Source organism: Chiloscyllium plagiosum, unplaced genomic scaffold, assembly GCF_037043375.1.
Source record: "Chiloscyllium plagiosum isolate Xiang-an unplaced genomic scaffold, Cpla_swu_hap1 HiC_scaffold_1, whole genome shotgun sequence".
In the NCBI taxonomy this organism is placed as follows: Eukaryota; Metazoa; Chordata; class Chondrichthyes; order Orectolobiformes; family Hemiscylliidae; genus Chiloscyllium; species Chiloscyllium plagiosum.
In genome coordinates, this window is record NW_028270139.1 from 68,068,424 (window position 1) to 68,086,605 (window position 18,182).

The 18,182-nt window shown below is 40.8% G+C and overlaps 1 protein-coding gene across 1 annotated transcript in view; it reads right to left on the bottom strand.

Annotated features, from left to right (window-relative positions):
- bend4 (BEN domain containing 4) overlaps window positions 1-18,182 on the bottom strand; it is a 45,974-nt gene that overhangs the window by 7,980 nt on the left and 19,812 nt on the right. Inside the window, exons 2-4 of the mRNA XM_043692101.2 lie at window positions 12,232-12,777; window positions 11,350-11,441; window positions 8,301-8,541 (exon numbers count right to left, since the gene is read on the bottom strand). Coding sequence (XP_043548036.1) covers window positions 8,301-8,541; window positions 11,350-11,441; window positions 12,232-12,777 — 879 coding nt within the window. The remainder of the gene's footprint in view (window positions 1-8,300; window positions 8,542-11,349; window positions 11,442-12,231; window positions 12,778-18,182) is intronic.

Consider the following 18,182-nt stretch of genomic DNA (forward strand, 5'->3'; position numbering starts at 1 on the left):
GTGTACAATTTTGGTCCCTATAATTTAAAAAGGATATGTTGACATTGGAGATAGCTCAAAAGAGACTCACTAGGCTGATTCTTAGGACAAAGGGGTTCATTTCTTATGAACAGCTAAACAGGTTAGGCCTTTATTCATTAGAATTTAGAAGACTGAAGTGTGATCTTATTGAAGCAGATCAGATTTTGAGGAGGCTTGTCAGGGTAGATGTTGAGAAGCTGTTCCCATTTATGGGGGAGTCTCTAACAAGGGAACATTCATTTAAAATTGAGATGCAAAAGATTTAATGCAGAAGGTAGTAAATGTCTAGCATTCTCTGCCCCAGAGAGTTGTAGAGGCAAGATCATTGAAAGCATTTATGCAGGAGGTAGATAGATTTTTGAAATGTCAGGGAGTTGAGGGCTATGATGAGCTGGCACCAAAAGGAATTCAGGCCTGTGGAAGATCAGCAATGATCTTGTTGAATGGCAGTGCAGTCATGAGGGGCTAGAATGTACAAAGGGAACAGGTTGGCATGGAGGTTATGAGGGTTTAGAGGAAATTATCATAGTGGTTGGTAGGGTTTTGCATGATGACGCATGGGAGTTTGTGGGAAAGGGTGAGTGGATGTGAGAGGTGAAGCTGAAGGATTTTTTTTTGTTTTTTGTATAGAGCCCTCACTATGTATAGGGTCATGTACCTACCCTGAACTGTAATATAGCCTGCACACATTCTCCTCCACCCCTTCTTAGGCAGCCATTTTAAAAGTAGGGTCTAGTCACAGCTGGGAAAGCCCTTGATTCTGTGTTCCACTTCCAGGCAAAGGACGGACCAGGCCATGGGGGGATTTGAAAACAATGGTGAGAATTTTGCAATTCAAGCACTGTGAAGAAGAATTATTCTCCTGACATCCTACTGAAAATTCTGTATTCAAATAGCATCAATAAAATTAGATGCTTGTTTATTCCAATCTCTGTATATGGATCTATACCATGCACATTGCCCGCAAGATCTGTCGACAAGACAACAATTCCAGAAGTTATGCACTAACCGTGAAATTCTTAGGATATCCCAAAGGTTTGGGGGACTATAAGGCACTACAGAAATCAATTTCTTTTCTTTCCCTGAAGGCACTTTACTGTAGACTTTGAATTTGATGAGAATAAAGTGTTGTTACATTCTGGCCCCACCTAAAAAGGTACTGTGAGAGTGATATGAACTGGGACAACCTTTAGAATTGAAGTGATTGTGTCTCAGTCAATGTTATTGTGAACAGGGAGAAGGGAATTCTGGTCTGGATGCAGCTCAGTGTGAACAGTTACAGAGTTCATTGCAGGCTTCTGGCAGAGGTTGGGGTGTGCAGACATAATGAAAGATCTGAGGCAATAGATAAATGTTACTTCCTAGTAATACAGCAAATGCACACTTTCCACAGCATTTGGATTTAATGTGTAAGACTCAGTTTTTATGGTGGGTTCATGCAATGGAGGTATACAGCAAAATAAAAGTTATTAAGATAATAGATTCATGTTGGTATTCCACATATAATGCTACTGTCGGCAGCCACTAGATTTAAACACAAAATATGAAAACACAATAACCAGAAACAACTACTGTGGAGAAAAGCATTTGGGTCGATGGGCCATCAGTTGTAAAATCATCATGAATAAAAGCAGATGAATTTGCAAGAGAATCTGAGTGCTCCCACTCAGTCATGATGTGAAGTCAAGGTTCCCACACTGCTTGTTGTTTGAAGGGGCAGAGTCAACAGAGACATTAACACATATTGAACCGGGTGATCAATATCACAGATATACCTGGCATTCTAAGTCCTTTAACAAATTAAATTAAGCTCATCAAAAGTGGAATGGACGTGAGGGTGAAAGCAGTATGATAGGCAAACAAAAGGCCAAAGAACTGGGGATGCTGGAAATCAGGACCAAAAGTAGAAATTGCCGGAGAAACTCAGCAGGTCAGGCAGCATCTTTGGAGAGAAAGCAGATTTAACCTTTTGTGTCCATTGGCCCTTCTCCAGAACAGGCAAACATTTGTACAACTACTTCAAAAATGACCTTCTCCTATCCTAAAACATAGACTCACACATATTTTATTCAAAAACACTTTTGACACAAAACGAAAAGATCTGCCATTGTGCTTTTAGTTAGCTTTATTTATGCTTAACACAGGTAATAAAATATTGTGTTTTTTTTATTCACTTGAGGGATGTGGGCATCACTGGCCAGCCAGCATTTATTGCCCGTCCCGAGATGCCCTGGAGAAGGTTGTGGTGAGCTTCCATCTTGAACTGCTGCAGTCCACAAGCTGTGGGTTGACCCACAATGCCATTAGGGAAGGAATTTGGGATTTTGACCCAGCGACAGTGAAAGAATGGCACTATATTTCCAAGTCAGGATGGTGTGTGTCTTGGTGATGTTCCTATATATCTGCTGCCCTTATCTTTCTAGATGGAAGTGGCCATGGGTTTGGAAAGTGCTGTCTGAGGATCTTTGATGACTTTCTGCAATGCCTATTGTAGATAGTACACACTGCTGCTACTGAGCGTCGCTGGTGGAGGGAGTGGATGCTTGTGGTTGTGGTGCCAATCAAGTAGGTTGCTTTGTCCTGGATAGTGTCAAGCTTATGTGTTGCTGGAGTTGTATTCATCCAGGCAAGTGGGGAGTATTCCATCACACTCCTCACTTGGGCCTTGTAGATGGTGTACAGATTTTGCGGATTCAGGTGAGTTTCTTCTTGTAGTATTCCTAGCCTCTGACCTGCTGTAGTAGCAAGTGTGTTTATGTGGTGAGTCCAGTTGATTTTCTGGTTAATGGTAAGCCCCCAGGATATTGAAGTAGGGCATTTAGTGATGGTAACACCATTGAATATCAAGGGGTGGTGGTTAGTTGAAGATCTTTCTTATTGAAGATGGTCATTGCCTGGCATTTGTGTGGCATGAATGTTACTTGCTAGCCCACGCTGATATTGTCTATATCTTTTTGCATTTGAACATGGACTGCTACCTTGCTTAAGATGGTTAGGCCTAAGACACTATCCTGAGGAACTCTTGCAGAGATTTCCTGGAACTGAGATGACTGACCTCTATCAACCGCAAAGATTTTCCCATGTGCCAAGAATGGCTCCTACCAGTGGAGAGTTTGTTCCTTGATACCCATTGATTCCAGTTTTACCAGGGCAACTTAATGCCACACTCGGTCAAATACATCCTCAATGTCAATAGCTGTCACTCTCATCTCTCCTCTGGAATTCAGCTGTTTTGTGCATGTTTGAACCAAGGCTGTAATGAGGTCAGGAGCTAAGTGGCCCTGAAGGAACCCAAACTGAGCATCGCTGAGCAAGTTATTGCTGAGCAGGTGCTGCTCGATAGCATTACTGATGATACCTTCCATCATTTTGCTGATGATTGAGAGTAAACAGATTGGGTAATAATTGGCTGGGTTGGATTTGTCCTGATTTTTATGTTCAGTACATACCTGGGCGATTTTCTCGTCACTGTTTATGACCCTATCATTGGGCCCCCAATCTCCCTCGTCACTATTTATGATCCCATCACTGCGTCCCCACTTTCCCTCATTGCTGTTTATGACCCTATCACTGGTTCCCCACTCTCTCTCACAACTGTCTATAACCCTACCATTGTATCCCAGCTCACTCTTGCTGTTGTTGATAACCGAGGCATTGTATTACACCTTCTCTTGTTACTGTTGACAACTGTACTGTTATTCTTCCTGGCTCTCATGTGCACAAATGTATGGGCTGAATCTTTTTGGGAATGTCAGGAAGCCCAACGTCATTGCCAATTTTAGTTGAGGACTAGTTAAGATCTTCAGGACACTTGTCTACTTAAGGAAGACAGGCAGACCAGGGAACTGGAAGCTCAATTGCAGAACCTGTAGCAACATGCTGCTGGCAGTTTCACTGAGGTGCTGCAGTGATACAGGGGAAGAGGGAAAAGGTTGAGACTCTGAAGGGAGATTACAGAGAGTTAGGCAGAAATTTAAAAAGGAGGTCCTCAAGGGTAGTAACATCTGGATCATCTGGATCACTCCCAGTGCTACAAGCTAGTGAGGGCAGGAATAGGAGGATAGAGCAGATGAATGCATGGCTGAGGAGCAGGTGTATGGGAGAAGGATTCACATTTTTGGATCATTGGAATCTCTTTTGGGGTAAGAGTGACCTGTACAAGAAGGACGGATTGCACTTAAATTGGAAGGGGACCAACATACTGGCAGAGAAATTTGCTAGAACTGCTTGGGAGAATTTAAACTAGTAAGGTGGGGGGATGGGACTCAGGGAGATAGTGAGGAAAGAGATCGATTTGAGACGGGTACAGCTGAGAACAGAAGTGAGTCAAACAGTCAGGGCAGGCAGGGACAAGGTAGGACTAAACAAATTAAACTGCATTTATTTAAAAGCAAGGGGAAGGCAGATGAACTCAGGGCATGGTTAGGAACATGGGACTGGGATATCATAGCAATTACAGAAACATAGCTCAGGGATGGGCAGGACTGGTAGCTTAATGTTTCTGGATACAAATGCTACAGGAAGGATAGAACGTGAGGCAAGAGAGGAGGGGGAGCGGCATTTTTGATATGGGATAGCACTACAGCTGTGCTGAGGGAGGATATTCCCGGAAATACATCCAGGGAAGTTATTTGGGTGTAACTGAGAAATAAGAAAGGGATGATCACCTTATTGGGATTGTATTATAGACACCCTAATAGTCAGAGGGAAATTGAGAAACAAACTTGTAAGGAGATCTCAGCTATCTGTAAGAATAATAGGGTAGTTTTGGTAGGGGATTTTAACTTTCCAAACATCGACTGGGACTGCCATAGTGTTAAAGGTTTAGATAGAGAGGAATTTGATAAGTCTGTACAAGACAATTTTCTGATTCAGTATGTGGATGTACCTACTAGAGAAGGTGCAAAACTTGACCTACTCTTGGGAAATAAGGCAGGACAGGTGACTGAGGTGTCAGTGGGGGAGCACTTTGGGGCCAGTGACCATAATTCTATTTGTTTTAAAATAGTGATGGAAAAGGATAGACCAGATCTAAAAGTTGAAGTTCTAAATTCGAGAGAGGCCAATTTTGACAGTATTAGGCAAGAACTTTCGAAAGCTGATTGGAGGCAGATGTTCACGGGTAAAGGGACAGCTGGAAAATGGGAAGCCTTCAGAAATGAGATAACAAGAATCCAGAGAAAGTATATTCCTGTCAGGGTGAAAGGGAAGGCTAGTAGGTATAGGAAATGCTGGATGACTAAAGAAATTGAGGGTTTGGCTAAGAAAAAGAAGGAAGCATATGTCAGGTATAGACAGGATAGATCGAGTGAATCCTTAGAAGAGTATAAAGGAAGTAGGAGTATACCTAAGAGGAAAATCAGGAGGGCAAAACGGGGACATGAGATAGCTTTGGCAAATAGAATTAAGGAGAATCCAAAGGGGTTTTACAAATGTATTAAGGACAAAAGGGTAACTAGGAAGAGAATAGGGCCCCTCAAAGATCAGCAAGGCAGCCATTTTGTGGAGCCGCAGAAAATGGGGGAGATACTAAATGAATATTTTGCATCAGTATTTACTGTGGAAAAGGATATGGAAGATACAGACTATAGGGAAATAGGTGGTAACATCTTGCAAAATGTCCAGATTACAGAGGAGGAAGTGCTGGATGTCTTGAAACAGTTAAAGGTGGATAAATACCCAGGACCTGATCAGGTGTACCCAACAACTCTGTGGGAAGCTAGAGAAAGGATTGCTGGGCCTCTTGCTGAGATATTTGTATCATTGATAGTCACAGGTGAGGTGCCGGAAGACTGGAGGTTGGCAAACGTGGTGCCACTGTTTAAGAAGGGCGGCAAAGACAAGCCAGGAAACTTTAGATTGGTGAGCCTGACCTCAGTGGTGGGCAAGTTTTTGGAGGGAATCCTGAGGGATAGGATGTACATGTATTTGGAAAGGCAAGGACTGATTCGGAATAGTCAACAAGGCTTTGTTCACAGGAAATCATGTCTCACAAACTTGATTGAATTTTTTGAAGAAGTAACAAAGAAGATTGATGAGGGCAGAGCAGTAGATGTGATCTATATGGACTTCAGTAAGGCATTCGACAAGGTTCCCCACGGGAGACTGATTAGCAAGTTAGATCTCATGGAATACAGGGAGAACTAGCCATTTGGATACAGAACTGGCTCAAAGGTAGAACACAGAGGGGGTGGTGGAGGGTTGTTTTTCAGACTGGAGGCCTGTGATCAGTGGAGTGCCATAAGGATCGGTGCTAGGTCCTCTACTTTTTGTCATTTACATAAATGATTTGGATGCGAGCATAAGAGGTACAGTTAGTAAGTTTTCAGATGACACCAAAATTGGAGGTGTAGTGGACAGCGAAGAGGATTACCTCAGATTACAGCAGGATCTGGACCAGATGGGCCAATGGGCTGAGAAGTGGCAGATGGAGTTTAATTCAGATAAAAACGAGCTGCTGCATTTTGGTAAGCAAATCTTAGCAGAACGCATACACTTAATGGGAAGGTCCTAGGGAGTGTTGCTGAACAAAGAGACCTTGGAGTGCAGGTTCATAGCTCCTTGAAAGTGGAGTCGCAGGTAGATAGGATAGTGAAGAAGGTGTTTGGTATGCTGTTTGTTATTGGTCAGAGTATTGAGTACAGGCATTGGGAGGTCATGTTGCGGCTGTACAGGACATTGGTTAGGCCACTGTTAGAATATTGCATGCAATTCTGGTCTTCTTCCTATCAGAACGATGTTGTCAAACTTGAAAGGGTTCAGAAAAGATTTACAAGGATGTTGCCAGGATTGGAGGATCTGAGCTACAGGGACAGGCTGAACAGGCTGGGGCTGTTTTCCCTGGAGCATCAGAGGCTGAGGGGTGACCTTATAGAGGTTTACAAAATTATGAGGGGCATGGATAGGATAAATAGACAAAGTCTTTTCCCTGGGGTCAGGGAGTCCAGAACTAGAGGGCATAGTTTAGGGTGAGAGGGGAAAGATATAAAAGAGACCTAAGGGGCAAATCTTTCACGCAGAGTGTGGTACGTGTATGGAATGAGCTGCCAGAGGATGTGGTGGAGGCTGGTACAATTGCAACATTTAATAGGCATTTGGATGGGTATATGAATAGGAAGGGTTTGGAGGGATATGGGCCGGGTGCTGGCAGGTGGGACTGGATTGGGTTGGGATATCTGGTCGGCATGGACAGGTTGGACCGAAGGGTCTATTTCCATGCTGTACATCTCTATGACTCTAAGAGCTTCAGGGCAGAGGAAATGACCTGGGAGTTGCAGTGGGAGAGGGACTCCCTGTGATTCTTGTGGAGAGAGGAGGAAAACTTCTTGGCAGGCATCCTTGCAAGAGGAAACGCAGTAGGGTTAAAATCAACTAGGTAAAAACAATGACTACAGATGTTGGAAACCAGATCTGGAGTTGTGTGGTGCTGGAAAAGCACAGCAGTTCAGGCAGCATCCGAGGAGCAGGAAAATCGATGTTTCGGGCAAAAGCCCTTCATCAGGAATCGAGGCAGAGTGCCTGCAGGGTGGAGAGATAAATGAGAGGAGGGTGGGGGTGGGGAGAAAGTAACATAGAGTACAATAGTTTTTACCTTTTTACCTAGATTCAAATAGAAACAAATTAAGGTTTAATTTGAACTGTAAAATGCAATAGGTGCCATTAGGAATCCTCATGGCACATTGGGAGTGGCCTTGCAGTGTAACGCCTGGGTTTAAGACCCATTTGCTCCAGAGGTGAGTAACACCATCTTTAAACAGGGTGATTAGAAAAATAGATTAATGTTTTTAAAGTGCCAATAACAGCTACATGTTTAATCAACATAAAACTCAAAGCCTTGACACTAGCCTGGATTTTCCATTCGCCAGTCATCATTCCAGCATAGACAGGAAGAGCACATGAAAACCCTAGGAATTCCCAGTTTAGTAGACGCTACAGGAATTGCATAGGAAATTGAACAATCCACTGCACCATTCCGTACACTTGGAACCCTCCAAAAGTCTTAGTTTAAATAGGAGAATTCAGCAGGTTCCAATGAAATTAGTTTCTCAGAAAAGGTTAGACTACTAAATATATAGTCTAACTCCTGAGTAACTATTCAACTAAAATGGCCGCTTGGATTATGAGTTCAGGTTCCTGATCTAGGACATGAACTCATGATATTTTGACTTACAATCAAGAATACTGTCACCTGCTCCACAGTGGTTCAACTGTCTTGGTTTGCACATATAGCCTGTAACTCAGTGCACACTGTCTTCTGAAAACTGAACGTTAGTTCATACCTCGGAGACAGGTTACTTTGACAGGATCGAGAGGACGTCGCTCGGGTCCTGGCTCCCCCAGTGGCATTGATCTTTTCCTTTTGCCCAGTCCACATGAATATTTCAGTTCATCTGTTGTAAACACAAATCTGATGAGGTATCGGAGAAGTCGACGGCCATCCTTTTTAGATGAATTGACCGCCTCATCCCACTGCTTGCTAGTGATGCAGACAGGATAGTTGTTCAACAACTGTTTGTTTCCCTGAAAATGGGAGATAGAAACAATAGAAATTATAACTACAGTTTAATCGACAAGAATGCAAATAAATATGACTTTGTTAAGAGCTTTCAGACACTTTATAGATCACAATTTGGTTCATCTTATTTAAGATGCGTATGATATGTTTAAGAGCTAATTCAGTGGTTGAGCTCTGATATCTAGTACTACCACCTTGAAATAAAGTACAATTGACTTCACATTTACAATTCCTTGAGACATAAAAATGTACACAAAACTGCCTCACAGAGTAAAGATTCATCGCATTTGATTTCACCATTTAGATACAGTGAAAAATACAAATTCTGCCCTTTTGTCACTGTAATCAGGCATCAATATCCTTTCTTGTACTTAATAGCATATTTAATTGACATGACAAACATAACCTATACTATCAATAAAAACAAAATTCAAAATAAGGACCAACAAATGATACACAATCATATTTTCTTCCATGGACTAACAACACTTGCCATTGTAATGGACAAACAGATCTTGCATTTTCAACTATTCCCTGCTTATAGTTTGTGGTATTATTGGAACCCAGTTAGATTCCTGTCTTCCCACTCACTTCCAATGGTCTAACTGTTTTAGTTGATGTGAAAATCTAAGTGAGATGGATTAGAGTTTCTCATAACTACTGTTAATATTGTAAATTTAACAAAGAATGTTCACTAGATAAGAATTTCAAAATGTAATGACAGATTATACCATCACTTTTTAACTTCAGAAGGGTTTATTCGATTATTTAGCTTAGAGAGGAATTACCAAGAAACACATCACATTGATGATAATTGGTTCTCTCTAGATGTGTTGCACTGACAAATCAATTAGTTGCAACTTGGAGTGCTTCGCATTCATGGCAATCCATTGCTTAAACTCCCAGATCAGGAAGAAGAGAATGGCTACTGTCCAAGTTGTAATATTGTATTAATCAAACAAATCAATATAAAGCACTCAATTTTGACATTATTATTTGCTGCTAAGACTGCATCTGGAATTCTATGCCCTGTATTGGTGGGTGATGTAATGGCCTTGAAACAAGTCCAGTGAAGAAGTATAATGGCTCCTAGTTTAAAAAAAACCCTTAGAGACTCAGGTTATTCAAGAACTTTTGTGCATTTACTTTACACATAGACTTTGAAGTGCCTATAACGTGTTGATAGATTGATTAAGTTTAATAGATTGGGGACACTAAGGATGACTCTATGACTAAGACTCTATCAATTGTTTCAGGTTTTCATTTCTGATCTGCCCTATAACCATTAAAGTTGGAATGTGTGTCATTGTTTTCAATTAAAAAATGAAACCGATAGTTCAAACTGCTGCATGGGCTGGAGTTGACTCCTGCTCGATTAGGTTAAGGCCGAGCACAGGCAGAAAAGAAAAGACATAAATCAATGTAAGTGTGGAAAATATTGCATCAAAGAATAAACCATTTGTACAGTTTTGCAAACTTCAGAAAAGCAAATTCTTATTGTCAAGTATTGCCATTCCTCAGTCATTAAATCCATCTGAGAATTATTGTATTCATAAAGTCATAGAAATGTACAGCATGGAAACAGACCCCTTCGGTCCAACCAGATATCCCAACCCAATCTAGTCCCATCTGCCAGCACCCGGCCCATATCCCTCCAAACCCTTCCTATTCATATACCCATCCAAATGCCTCTTAAATGTTGCAATTGTACCAACCTCCACCACTTCCTCTGGCAGCTCATTCCATACACGTACCACACTGTGCATGAAAACGTTGCCCCTTAGGTCTCTTTTATATCTTTCCCCTCTCACCCTAAACCTATGCCCTCTAGTTCTGGATTCCCCAACCCCAGGGAAAACACTTTGCCTATTTATCCTATCCATGCCCCTCGTAATTTTGTAAACCTCTATAAGGTCACCCCTCAGCCTCCGACGCTCCAGGGAAAACAGGCCCAGCCTGTTCAGCCTCTTCCTGTAGCTCAGATCCTCCAACCCTGGCAACATCCTTGTAAGACTTTTCTGAACCCTTTCAAGTTTGACAACATCTTTCCGATAGGAAGGAGACCAGAATTGCATGCAATATTCCAACAGTGGCCTAACCAATGTCCTGTACAGCCGCAACATGACCTCCCAACTCCTGTACTCAATGCTCTGACCAATAACAAACAGCATACCAAACACCTTCTTCACTATCCTATCTACCTGCGACTCTACTTTCAAGGAGCTATGAACCTGCACTCCAAGGTCTCTTTGTTCAGCAACACTCCCTAGGACCCTACCATTAAGTGTATAAGTCCTGCTAAGATTTGCTTTCCCAAAATGCAGCACCTCGCATTTATCTGAATTAAACTCCATCTGCCACTTCTCAGCCCATTGGCCCATCTGAGGTAACTCTCTTTGCTGTCCACTACTCCTCCAATTTTGGTGTCATCTGCAAACTTACTAACTGTACCTCTTATGCTCTCATCCAAATCATTTATGTAAATGACAAAAAGTAGAGGGCCCAGCACCGATCCTTGTGGCACTCCACTGGTCACAGGCCTCCCGTCTGAAAAACAACCCTCCACCACCACCCTCTGTCTTCTACCTTTGAGCCATTCACAATCACAATTTAAGCTTCCGTACAAAATCTAAAATAAAATGCTCAAAGCTTACATTTACTTGATCCGGTGCGCAGGGTAAAGGAAATTAAAGTCAGCAGAAAGGAAATACTAATGATGCAATCTCAATGCTTGGCAGTGATAGCATATGAGCTGCATCTCACTACAGCACAAAAAGAATATAACATGAAGGACTCCTTCCATCCAAAAGTACCTCTGTTGGCTGTTCCTCTGAGACTGGTTGGACTAGTTGATTGTGGTGCTGGAGTACAGTCTTATAGTAATCAAGAACAGTCTGACAGGGCACTGCATGAAATAAAATCATTTCAGATAAGCATCTAGCACAACCATAGCATGCATCTCAATTAAAAGAGTCACTATTCAGCATTTAGAAAGGTAGGGTTTTCATGAAAGTTGTTTTATAGGTCTTTTTACCTCTGTAATTATAGTATGGCAACTATTAGCATCTCCTCACACACTGTGAATTCTAAAAGCATTGAACTCTTATGAAGGAACAAGCTCTTTGCATGATTGGTCTGCATAAAACTACGTATACGTATATACTGGCAAGACTCTGTTGAATTCAGTCAACAAGTGCAGTGATTTTACTGCCATTTACATTACCATTGTTTAATGATCTAGAGAGGAAGAAGAAGTTAAGCCCACACTAAAAGCCATAGAAACCAATGATATCCCCTACCCTTGTTTTCTTGTATTTTTGAAGATCATCGATGTAGTGTCATTAACATCAGAGTGGATAGATTGTTAGAATGTGTGCTTGACCATTGTGTGTTCATATATCTAAGCATTAATGTTTGCAATAGTTCCTGTATCCATGTCCCTGAAATGTTTCTTCACACCTAAGGATCTTTTGTTAAAAATTATAGGAACTGCTTCTGTATTTTAAGACTTTGTAATTTTAATAATTGTGAGAACTAAAGATGGTGTCAAAAATATTGTGCAGTTATCCAAAACCAGAATTTACAGAAATATTATTAACGTAATAACATATTAACATAATTTTGAATATCAATAAACCATTATTATTCAAGATTTGTGGATCAGTATTAGAATAACTAAGTCAGACTTTACACACCTGGAATTCGATCCAAGGTTTTCCTTAGTTCCTCATTTTCCTGTTGCAGTAAAACCACTTCCTGCTCCAACTCTTGGCACCTCTGACAATAGCCATCTTCTTCCTCTTCCTCGGGGAATGTGGATGATGGATGGACGTGAGATTCTGATGTTGCTGGGGATGTCCACCCTCCTAAAGTATGGGTGGGAGATGTGGAAAGCGGATCCATGTCTGTCATGTGACTGCATTCACTCATTCCAACAGTACTATGTGATGGTCGCCCCCCAGCAAGTAGGTAACTTTGAAGAGAATCAGTGAACACACGAAGCAAGGCTGAGGTTTGATGTCTCTTTTGCACATTCTGTAACTCCGTCTCTGAATTGTCCGATGCCCGTGGCTGCATTGGGGCACCTTTGACCAGCTGACACTGTCCCGTGCGCTCATCATAACACCCACTCTCTTTTTTGACTTGAGTTTGGTTGGTGTCCAGAAGTTTTCCATTGTCCTTTAGGAGTGTCAGGACTCGACTGCATTGCTGTGCAAAGGCATCAAGTATTAAGCGACTCTCTGTAGTGGAGCAGAAACACACAGTGTACTGTACAGATGAACAAAAGTTGGGTCTCATAATCAGTCAGCTCATTTTCTTCTTCACTATCACCTCAGCACCCCATCCAAACACATCATTTTTTTCAAAAACGTACCTTCCTCATAAAGGTTATAAAAGCAGCTGTTCAAAGTTAACTTTACACTGCGTGCAAAGAAAACAAGCTTCATCCAATACTGTATATTATAATATACAGGATATGAGTAGACTTATTACAATTACAATTACAATTTACAATTTTCATGACTTCAAACATACAGACCCAAGAGGCTTTTCACAGCTTCCAGCTCCTCAGTAAATTACAGCCGATCATCAATAGCACTTCACAGTTGACTGAAAAGATAGATGTCAATGTTCACAAGTTGAGATCTTTGCTGCTGTAATTCTTACCACCATCTTAGTGAAACTGGACAAAAACATAACACATGCTGCACTATTTCAAATGTCACCAGCTGTCAGAATAGATTTTGGAACACTCAGAGGACTAAGTTTCTATTACAAGCTGATACCTGTAAATATTTCAGAGCTCCATGATAAGCATATTGTGGACAGGCAAATACAGTACTGTTCTCTCGGGTACAGAAAATGTCATTTTGTTTGCTGATTACCATATTTACTGTAGTTGTGGTATTTAGAATCTCAAATATATTGCAGTCCTCCTAATTAAAAGTTCATATAGCCGTTTGGTAGTGTAGAACTAGAATATTTCTGAAAAAAATACAAAAAGACAACATTTGTCGCCAGTCAACATTCTTCTTTCAGAAAGTATAGAGTAAAAAGAAAGTCATGGCCGTTGACATCAAAGCCACATTTAACAGTGTGGCACCAAGAAGCTCTAGCAAAACTAGAGGCAATAGGATTTGGGGGAGACTTTCCACTGGTTGAAGTCAAACTTGCACAAAATGAACAGCCACAAGTTGTGGTTGTTGGAGAACAGTCATCTCACGCCAGGACTTCTCTGCAGGCATTCCTTGGAGTAGTGTTGTTGGCTCAACCACCTTCAGCTGCTTCACCAATGACTTTCCTTCCATCATAAGGTCAGAAGTGGAGATATTCATTGATGATTGCACAACTGCCATTGCTCAGATACTGGAGGAAACATAGTAACACCTGGACAGTATTAAGATTTGGTCTGATAAATGGCAAATATTATTTTCACCACACAAATGCCAGACAATGACTTTCTCCAATAGGAGAGAATCTAATCATCACTTCTTGACATTCAATGGTGTTACCATCAGTACATCTCTACTATCGATATCCTTAAGATTACCATTAACCAGAAACTCAACTGGACTCACCACATAAACACAATAGCTACAAGATCACATTACAGATTAGGAGCACTGGGGTGAATAACTCATGTCCACAAAACCTGTCCATCATCTACAAGGCACCATTAAGAGTGTGATGGAATACTACCCACTTGCCTGGATGAGTGTAGCTCCAATAACACTCAAGAAGCTTGACACTACCCAATACCAAGCAGCCCGCTTGATTGACACCATATCCATAAACCTACATGCCCTCCACCACCAATGCTCAGTAGCAGCAGTGTGTACCATCTTCAAGGTGCACCATAGAAATTCACCAAGGCTCCCTTAGACAATCAGAAAAAATATTGAGGATACTGGAAATCTGAAGCAAGTCCAGAGAATGCTGGAGAAACTCAGCAGGTCTCGCAGCATCTACGGAGACAGAAACAGAAGTAACATTTCAAGTTCATTATGCCTCTTCCTCAGAACCTGTGGTGGTAAGATAGTTAGGCAATTAGCCATAGTCCACAAGGAACGACAGCCATCTCTTTCCATTAGAGAGAGACATTTGATTTTATATAGCTTTAGGGGTCCAACTTTGCATCAAACATGTAGTAGGAAAAGAATAGCTTAATGTTTACCTCAGCCACAACAGAAATTGAACTACATACTCATCATCTTGCCAATTGAGGTAACCTGATTCTCAGGGCGTATTAGCTGTTTTAAGTAATACATTACAAAAGTAAACAGTGTGCAATGGTACTTTCACTGGCTAGCACAACTGTAGACCCAGGCTTATGGTCTAGTGACGCGGGTTCTAATCCCACTATACCAGCTGTAGAGTTTGCATTTAAGTAATTGAATCTGCAATATAAAGCCATTCTGTGTAACTATGACCAAAAGACTACTTCTGGAAACCTATCTGGATCTTTGAGATCCTTTCAGGAGGAATTCTGCCCACTTTACTTAACCAAGGCTGCAGTTAAGTAAATGCGATTGACTCTTAATTGCCTTAACCAGCCACAAACCAAAATCAAGAATAATTAAATTGTGGGCAACATGCTGTTATTACAGCAAAGCCACGTCCCATGAAATAATTGATAGAAGTAGGGCTGGATATGGGGGTGCTGCCTTTTGATTTGATTCCTTGAATACAGTACAGTAAAGAAAGTTTTCTGCCATGTCTTTGCTAAATGGCTTTGAAAATATGGAAATTAGCTCTTTAAGTTATAAATGTATGACTAAGGCACACTTTATATTGCATGAGGTCACATCTGACTGAGTCCAGCTTCTGTTGGAGTGAAACTCATTCCTAACCACTGATTCCAGCCCCTGGGTTTCAATAACTCCAACTCCTAATTGAGTTGCTCCAGCCATTAGTAGCATAGCACAGCTCCTGCTGAAATGATATTAATATCTAATAGAATGAAACAATGAACTATGAATGCTGGAAATCTGAAACAAACAAGTACAGAAATTCGTGGAGAAACCCAGCAGATCTAGCAACATCTGCAAACAGAGTTAATATTCAACGTCCAATGACCCTTCTTCAGAACTTCAAAAAGTGACTAGGTAGCCTAATAGAATGACACCATTCCTGACAGAGTGAAGCCAGCTTCTGATTGAGTCAGTAACGCTGGATGCCGATACAGACGTCCTGCAGTTCTATTCACAAAATAATTTGGCAAACCCCAGTCAACTTGCACAGGAATGCATTCAGAAATTTAATGAGAAAATGGTGCCAATACACAGCATGTTCCGCCATGTTTGTAAAAAGACTTATTAATGCCTTGAATTTAAACCTTTTGTCAGAACTGGAATCTGGAAGATAAGTGAGCTCTTTAATGGTACTAGACAAGACAACAACAGGAGGTATCCTGTGTCTTATTTGCTTGTACTGTTTGATTTACTGTTACTTTGAACGATGCCAACCTTGGAGAAGCTAGCTCATCTCCTCAGGTGGCTTAAACTCAAACATAAACATTCCAAATAAAAATAAACTGCAGATGAATAGCCTTGAACAAGGGGTCATAAATATAGGATGAGATAAGGTAGGTTCAAAACTAAAATAAGGTGAAACTACTTCTCTCAGGTGGTTGTGAATCTGTGCAACTCACTGCCCCAGAGTGCAGGAGAGGCAGAAACATTCAACAGATTCAAGAAAGAAACAGATATGTTTCTGATTAAATGTGGGATAAAGGGCTATGACAAGCAGGCAGGCAAGAGGAATTGAGACCAGGATAAGATCAGCCATGATCACGTTAAATGGCGAAGTGGGCTCAAAGGGCTGAATTGCCTACTCCTGCTCCAAATTCCTGTGTTCCTATGAAGAAAAGAGGAGCTGAACATTACTTAAATGGAGAAAGATTGCAGAATGCTACAGCACAGAGGGAATTGGGAGTCCTCATGGATAAATCACAAAAAGCTAGCAAAAGAAATTCAACAGGTTATAGGGAAGGTAAATGGAACTTCAGCCTATATTTTAAAGGGAATGGACTATAAAAATGGAGAAGCCTTGCACTAGTTAGACCACACCGACTGCAAACATTTTGGTCCCCTTACCTAAGAAAAGATAGATTAGCATTGGAGGTAGTCCAAAAAAGATTCACTAAGCTGATACTGAATCTGGAGGGATTCTTTTATGAGGACAGGTTGCGTGGGTCGGGTTTGTATTCATTAAAGTTTAAAAGAGTGACAGGTGTACTTATCGAAACATATAAGATTCTTAGGAGATTTGACAGAGTAGATGTGGAGAGACCACATAGGACCAGAGGATATAATGAGTTGTCTCATATTTAAGACAGAGATGAGGAAGAAATTGTTCTGTTAGAGAGTAGTGAGGATTCCTTACTGCAGAGGGCTGACTAGGCTGGCTCATTAATTACATTCAAGGCTGAAATGTATAGATTTTTAATCAGTAAGACAATCAAAGGTGACGGGGAAAGGAAGAAAGTGGAGTTGAGGATTGTCAGATCAGCCATGATCAATCACTGAACAGTGGAACAAACTCAACGGGCTGAATGCCTTACTTCTGCTCTTACATTTGATGGCCTTATGCTGAAAATTTGAACTAAGACCAGAAAGCAATAGGAATATGCAGTTTGTGAAAAGGAATAAGACAACATTACATTTTAGAAACTCTGATCATACTCATTACATCACTCAAGATTTATTTGTCTTCAAGTGCTCAAACATGGATGAAAGTGAAAGCTGCAGACGTTTCCTTCCATGCAGCTGAACTGAATACAAACATATTTCAATATACAGATGGTAAAATGTGACTGAAACCTTTCTTCACTGTGCATTATGCAAATAGACTAACTGAAGGAAAGCAGCCAAAATCCATTAGTGTGCTCTGTATTGTTATTCGCGAAAGTCATTGCAATCTTATTGCTGGTCCAAAAAGGCTGCAGTGTGACAAGTCAGCCTTATCTTTTCTCCATCGTGTCATATCATCATTTCCTGTTCTCAGTTCTAACTATATCTGAAACTTAATGGTTTCAGAGAGTGGCTGTATTATGTTAAAGATATTTGCAAAAAATTAGTTCATAATGGTATGTGACATTAGGTTCCCCCCCGCCATATAGTGATATGGTCCAACTTACACTGAGAGTATTAATAAATATCTTCGATAATGCCGGTAATATTGCCTGCTAGTTCTCCATCAATTATCCAAGAATATTTCTAGTCTTTAACATCAATTCAGCCACAAGTCCTAAGTGACAGTTTTATTTTTCTTATTTTTAGCCTTATATGATGATAATGCAAGTTTTTAATTTGTTTAAGACAGCTTTCAACATTGTGACACTTAGCCAACATTTGTAACAAAAACCATCACGTTCATAAAGAAATGCTTCGGAGAAACAAAGGAATGAATAAATTTACATAATATTTAACCATATTCCTCAGAGCATCCCAAAACATGATTTACATAAAATTAATTGAGTATTGATTAAAAAAGACTCTTAGCAAAGCTTATCATAACAATTCACAAAAAAGTACTAAAGGAAAGGGAAATCAACATTTGTATGAGATTACTGATTAGTTGGCAAATGGGACTCTGATTGTGAGAGGCATTGCCATGGAGAATTCACCTGTTAGTGATGATTGGT